The sequence below is a fragment of the Gavialis gangeticus genome, unplaced genomic scaffold (assembly GCF_001723915.1).
Source record: "Gavialis gangeticus isolate Ggan-Ray unplaced genomic scaffold, GavGan_comp1, whole genome shotgun sequence".
NCBI lineage: Eukaryota > Metazoa > Chordata > Crocodylia > Gavialidae > Gavialis > Gavialis gangeticus.
In genome coordinates this window covers 13,057,935-13,064,785 of record NW_017729019.1, presented here as the reverse complement: position 1 = coordinate 13,064,785, position 6,851 = coordinate 13,057,935, and the positions used below count along the sequence as shown (strand labels likewise).

General features: G+C 54.4%; 1 protein-coding gene across 1 annotated transcript in view; it reads right to left on the bottom strand.

Annotated features, from left to right (window-relative positions):
- Positions 1-6,851, bottom strand: part of MAGI3 (membrane associated guanylate kinase, WW and PDZ domain containing 3) — a gene marked incomplete at its 5' end in the record, with an annotated part of 192,708 nt that overhangs the window by 8,577 nt on the left and 177,280 nt on the right. The window contains 3 exons of the mRNA XM_019513754.1: positions 695-821; positions 1,094-1,196; positions 4,265-4,450. Coding sequence (XP_019369299.1) covers positions 695-821; positions 1,094-1,196; positions 4,265-4,450 — 416 coding nt within the window. The remainder of the gene's footprint in view (positions 1-694; positions 822-1,093; positions 1,197-4,264; positions 4,451-6,851) is intronic.

Here is a 6,851-nt window from a genome sequence, read left to right as displayed (position 1 = left end):
GTGGGGGGGGGGGGGGGCAGAGGAGGCAGAACCCAGTCAAAATTGGAGGAGCACTTTCCTTGTGCTGTTTCTTAGCTACGCATCAATTTTTAGACAGGGAAGGTCTATGGGTTTGTGCAGTCGCCCAGACTCACAGGCCTGTGTCCATTACAGCTGGAATGATCAGTCATGTCTTTAGAGCACATGTGTAACAGGTGACATTAGAACAGGTCGCTGTAGCAGCAGTACCTCCTTTCTGCTCGACATGGGCCTAGCCAGCATGTCCATCAGCAGGATCTCTCCTCTGCAACAGGCTGGTAGCTGTCTATGCCAGGGAGCACATCCGATGCCCCTGGTACACAGATGGCAGCAGGCTGAATGCTACGGCATGCCCCCATGAAACAGGGCGATGCAGCACCACGGAGATACCCTGCTCACTCCTGAACCAGAAGTGGCACAGGCTGCAGCCGTGCAGGGCACTGCCATGACTAATTAGCTTGCCGAGAAGCAGCTGACTAATTAGCTCGGGCAGCACCACGCTAACTGCAGATGCCGGCTCCAGGCTCTGAGCAAGCACAGCTGCACGGCAGGCAGACCCGCTCGTTCGGAGCCTGCCCAGCACCTTTGTGGAGTGCTGCATTACGCTGTGCAGCCTGCCCCTGCCTGAGCTCCCTCGGGTTGCGTGTAGCTCCTGGCCCCCACAGTGGTGCCTTACCTGGGAATGCCGGCTGCCCACCACCGAGGGAATGCCTGCATCAGGCTGGGCCAAGTGCTTGTGCTCTGGCCAGGAGACCTTGTAGGTGCTAGACGCGTCCTTCCCGGTATCGCCCTCTGTGGTTCCCCTGCAGGACAGAGGAACAGAGACTTGGTCACATCACGCTCACCTAGACGCGGAGTCCCCTGAGGGCTAGACTCCATGTGCCCCATCTAGACATGGCTGAAGGGGCTGCCCTCTGCACCAGGATGGGGGCTGCCTGCAGGCCAACGCACCTTCTGCCTGACCCACTTGTGCATGCAGGCCCCCAATGGGGACATGGACTGGAGGGTCCCACCAGTCAGCTCCTCTGCTTGCACTCAGATCCTGGTGCCCCAAGCACCTTGGTGCTGTGTGTACCTGTCTGTGGTCGCAGGGTTGGGCTGTGCTGGTCCCAGGGCTCGGTGCTGCAGCGCGGGGCTCTGCCTGGCCGAGTTGGTTCCTGAGGGGGGACCACGATGCTCTAACAAAGCAAAAAGACTCCCAATTAGAGGTGCCGGCAAGGGGGCAGTGAACAGCACAAGAGGATTAGCCAGGAGGCTGGGCTGATCGGATTCTCCTGCTTGCCAGCTGCCTGTGACATGGAGGCAGGCAGCTCCGTGGAGAACAACGTGGCTTCACTGGGGAGAGCTGGGTTCAAGCCACAACGATGTTACCAGTAAAAGCCTCAATGCAGGGTCTTGCCCAATGCAAAGCACAATGGGTGGGGGCAGACGGTCAATCCCCCTCCACTTAGATGGACACGGTGTGAAAACAAGGTACCCTGGCACTGAAAGAGCAGCACCATGTACTGTACCTGCAACCCCCTTAGCTAGCAATCTGGAATGAACTTCTCCAGCAGTCCGAGAACAAGGTCTCCAGTGGGGAGTCATTCAGCAGTTCCAGCCCCATTTGCCCAGAGGTGCGGGGCTGTCGCCGTTCTGGGTAATCACTCATTACAAGACAGGAGCGAGCATGTGCATTTGAGGGAAGAGATGCATCCCCTGGCTTCCCCACTGCAGACAGGGCAATTAGACTGTCTCTCGCGGCTGTGCCAGGCCCTGCAGAGCTCATCACAGGACTGCCTGGCCTTATTGCCTCAGAGAGGTTTTTTCTGCAAAGACAAATGCCAGCATTTGCTCCTGGTTTTCAGCCAGAGTTGTAATTAATAAGCACAGGTAGGAAAAGGCCTTCTGTCTGTACACTTTGCACTCTCCCTGATCAGGCCGCGCTGCTGCTTATGACGTGACAGAGGCTGACAGATCCCTGCTTTTGTGAAAATGTTCGAGAACATCTTTTGGAGCATGAAGCAGAGTTGGTTTTCTGAGAATTAAAGCAAATTTTGGAACAAAGGATGAAGAGCAAAGATCAGGCGTTTGCAAAAAGCCAGAGGGAAGGAGAGGAGCCAGCAGGGTTACGTGGCTGGATTTTCACCGCCGATCTAGAGAGCTCACGCAGAAGACGATGCCCTGGGGAATAGCAGGATCCATCTGGGCTGCACTGCTCCTGGCTACACAGGTGCTTTTCTCCCGGGGACCGTATTAACCTCCATCCCCCCCGTGTTCTCTTCGGTGCCAACGACCGGCAGCAGCATGCGGATGACCGGGTTCTGCATGGCCCAGCCAGCCCCTGGGCACAAATGACCAGGAGGTGGGATGGAGCCGTGCCGGCCGTCGCCCCTCTCCAGGGGAGGTGCTGCTGCGGAGGCTGTGCTACCTGGCGCTGGACGAGCTGGAGGCGGCGGCTGCCTCACTCCACAGCTGCTGCTGGCTGTGCTGCATTCCTCAAGCCCAAACCAGTGATTATTTTAAAAACTGTAATTTACTCTCATTTACGAGCAACAAGGATTTCTGCATCGCCGCCAAACATTACGTAAGTCTCCATGTACCAAACATTCACACTTCAGCTCTTCCAAACCATGTGGTTTATCGGGGTGACCCCTCGGGCCTGGTTTTGTCATCTGGCCTGGACATTTCTCTCTGGACAAGTCCCACCCGGGTCCATGTTTTACCCCTAAGGTAAATCCCCTAAGACTGAGGACTGAAGAAAAACCGAGATCATTGTTTCTACAGGCTGCATGCACGTATGTAAGAGCAAGGGGCTGGGGAAGGGGATTACATTCAAACACTGATGGCAGAGACTATTTATCCCAGGGACAAGGTTGGCAAAATCAGAAAGCAATGGACTCTGGTGCAACCCCAGCTGCAATGTCAAAAGCAGTAAGAGCGTCATCCTGGGTGACTGCTTTGAGGCGCATCCCTCTGCTCTGAAATGAATTAGATTTGATAAATGTGAAAATCTCCACTGAAAAATAATGGATTTTATAAATATAAAAAGCCTCTCTGCTTCAAGCACTAACGAACAGGTAAATTAAGCCTTTGATATTCTGTATTACAGGCCAAGATAGCGCGTTAAATATTTGCAATGAATATGGAATGAGAGAGAATCATCCACTGGCTTTATCTACACGCTGGCTTTAGGTATGTATTATTTAAAGTGGGGAGAGCCATCTTTCTGGCAAAATAACGATAGCAGGTTTAATTAAAGCCACACGCAGCAATCCAGAAAAAAGCAAGGGTAAGCAGGCTGGAAGCAGCCATTTTTCTTCAGCTGATTGGACGTTACATATTCATGGGGAGCTGTTTGTGCGGGGACAATCCTGCAGGGAGCGTGCAGCTTCAGGGGAGCTCAACGAGCAAATGCGGCCTCTGAAGATGGAGCTGCGGAGTTGCATACGTTCACTCTGCTGCTGAGAGGCTTCATCCGCCGTGCCTGCGGATGCGCTAGCAGCTAGGCAGAGAACTTGGGACAGAAGCTTTCTGGTGGGACAGGAGTGCTTTCATCCGCACGCTAAGGAGAAGCAAGAGCTACAGCAAGTTCTCTCAGGCCCTGGGAATGCAAGACCAGGTGTCTCTGCACGTTGCCACACGGCCAGGAGGCAGCACAGGTTGCAGGGGGATGGGGTCTCAGGGCTGGATCCAGCTGGGTTTCGGAGGCTTTTGCTTCTGGCTGGCAGCAGGGCTGTCGAGCCGCAGCTGTCCCACCTGCCAGCGATGCCTCTCATGGCAGGCCTGCCCAGCTATCCTCGTTGCCCGCTCGTTCAGGACAAGGGGTCCCTGATGTACCGCCTGTGGCGGTGACACATCTACAATGCCAAAACCATCACTGACTTCCTCAGGGGCAGCTGCTTCTCCCTGACTCCAGGCACAGGGGAAGCCCAGGCTGGGCGGGAGTGGGCCGCCTCCTGCCTCTGCTGTGCTCGGAGGCTCCTTCTGCCCAAGACACGGGGCCCCACGATGCCTGTGCCTTGTCTCTGCAGCAAAACCTGCCCTCTGCTTTGTGCAGTCTGGGGGCAAGAAGGGCAGACAGGAGCTTCGTTTAGCCCTTTCCTGCCTCCCAGCTTTGGCCTGTCTGCAGAGCCTCTGTCTAAGTTTCCTAGCTTGAAAAAGGCACAAGCCAGACCAGGGATGTTTGTACACTATCTACAGGGGGACTTTGGGGTCAGTCTGAGCCTACCCGTGCTGCTGTGCCATGCAGCCGCATGGGTCTTACCTTCCTCAGCCACCACCGTCAGTGTGACCACGTTGCCTGCGTCCTTGATGAGCTGCACGATGCTGTCATGGGAGAGCTCTACAATTGACTGGCCGTTCACTGCGGAGATGCGGTCTCCCACTTTCAGCTTCCCACACTGATCAGCCGGGCTCCCTTCAATGACACGCCCGATCTTGTGAGGAATCACTGGAGACCAAGAACAGGCCCGTTAGCAGTGTCAGAACATGTGCTGCTCTCAGCAGCTTATGAACGATGTATTTTAAGCATCACAAAACACAGACGGCTCCATAGCTGTCCTGAATCCATGCAGTCCCTGCCCTGGAGGGCTCCCAAGCTGCAAGTAACTAGCTATGCTGAGCCAGGGCTAATGGGAAAAAGTCTACCTCATGATATGACAGAAAAGCACATAAGCAGGAAAGCATCTGGAGGAAGGGGAAATAGGGCTTGGGGCAACACTGGGGACTAGGGAGACAGACGGGAGGCTGTGAAGCCCCACCGGTCCTCTTCCAAAGCAGGCCACTCACCACAGTGCTGCACAACACTCCTTAGGCACGGCCTTTTGGCGATAAATTTAAGGGTTATGAAGTGCCGGTAATGAAGGTAAAGTTCCCTGCCAAGCCTCCTTGAACTTACAGCACGTGTGAAATTGCAGGCCATACGACTCTACAACTGCCCTCTGCCAGGCGATGCTGATACGCAGCTACCGCTACTGTTGGCAGCAAACCGGTCTCTGGCTATCAGCAGGTAGTCACTGTGAAAAACCATGACAGGTCCAGTGCCAAACTCAGCCAACAGCACAAGCTACCAAAGCAGAATGGTTTTAAATGGTACACTCAGCTGCACTCGACTTCCACAGCAAGACAGGCACGCCTGGGTGACAGTCAGATTTATCAGCTGCTGGGCCCTGGTCACGTTTAGGGGACCACTGCCACGGCCTGTTCACACAGAACTCGTAACTGGACCAGCCAAGATTTAGAGGATTGCCGAGAGCAGCTAATGACTCCCTTGCTACCGATTTGTCTTTTTGTGGTTTCTGAGTGCCCGGTCCTTCTAGTGAAGCAGTGCAAATCAACGTCAGAAGCATGTGCGCTGCTAAAATGCCTGGTATGGCAAGTCCATCCCCTAAAAGAGAACAGGTATCACCAAGCCAATCTGTGTGTCCAACAGACCCACCGAGCGTCCCAGGGCTAATGCAGCAGTCTCACAATCGAACACGCACGTGCTCGAGAGTTACCACTGGAATGAAGGCTGCCTCTGACCGGGACGCAGCCTGCACGGGCATGTGCCTTGTGCCCCACGCCTCATTCTGTGCTCATGGAAGGAGAAGGCCGCTATGAAAAGCTTTGATTTTCATTGTCAAACATATGGCCTAGGCCTTCTGACCCACATGCTACCACAGCCCGGCTCTGAAGAGAGGTCTTTGCTTCCTCCTGGGGTCACGGCACCTCAGCACTAAAGCTCCGCCGCATTTCCCCGAGTCATTTATTTGTACAGCACTGTGCAACCCCTCTTCTACACACAGGAAACGGAAGCAGAAGGGGACTAGGCTATCACGTCTCCTCCTTCTGGTCCCCAGTTCATGGCATCTAGGACCTGTTTTTTTTCCAAAGTGCTCAGGATTATACCGCACTCCACATTTAAATGCACAGCTTCCAGTGACTCCATTTGCAGATAGAGGCCACGCAGCAAGGTGCACAGGTCTGCAGCCAGCTGTGAAAGCTGGTTTGAAGTCTCCTGCCTGGTGCTGTGTAGGAGCCCCATGGCAGAGGCAGAGAGGAACTCCATTCTCTAGGCCAGTGCTCCACCATCTCAACCTTTACCTTTATCTCCCTGCCTGCAGGAAGAGATTTTGCAAACCTCGAGGATGCACAGTCCTTTATCACCCTGACAATGGAAAAGGACTGGTTACAATGGACGAGTGCTCCAGGCAACAACTGACCAGGGCGGTTATGGTGTTTTAAAAACACCGATGGCTAAAAATATGAGAAGTGCCTATGGAACGGCCCCACTCAGCCCCCTGGCTTTTTGCAGGTGTCACTGTGAGGGAGAGCTCTGAAGGAGGAGGCCAGGCGCCTCCTCAAGGAAGGCAGCTTGTGCACCTGGAATGGTGCGAGCACAACCAGTTCTTGCACAACACATGCGCTGGTACATCCTAAAGTGTGCTGCTAAGGAGGAAAGCGTCAAGATGGCCTGGATTAGCTGAATGCTGGAGCTGGTGCCCCGGGCAGGATACAGGTGGAGGTGCAGTACAGACTGAGACAAAGAGGGGTGTAGGCAGAGGTTTACAGGACCACGAGGATACCTTGGTGTCCTGCAAGCCCCACTGTACTGTGGAGCACCTACAGCCTTCTGAGACATGTACTGGCCCCTAGGCAATGGCCACTTTCAAGAGACTGCCCAGACATGGCTCTTTCACGAATGATGCAACAAACCCTAACCCAAAGCACTCTGAAGTGCTTTGGGTTAGGGTTCAAGGCAGAAGAGGGGAAAGGGACCTATTGGTGGGAGTCTACTATAGACCCCCTACCCAAACAGAGGAGCTTGACCAGGAATTCTTGGGTCAGCTCACTGAGGTAGTAAAAGCTAA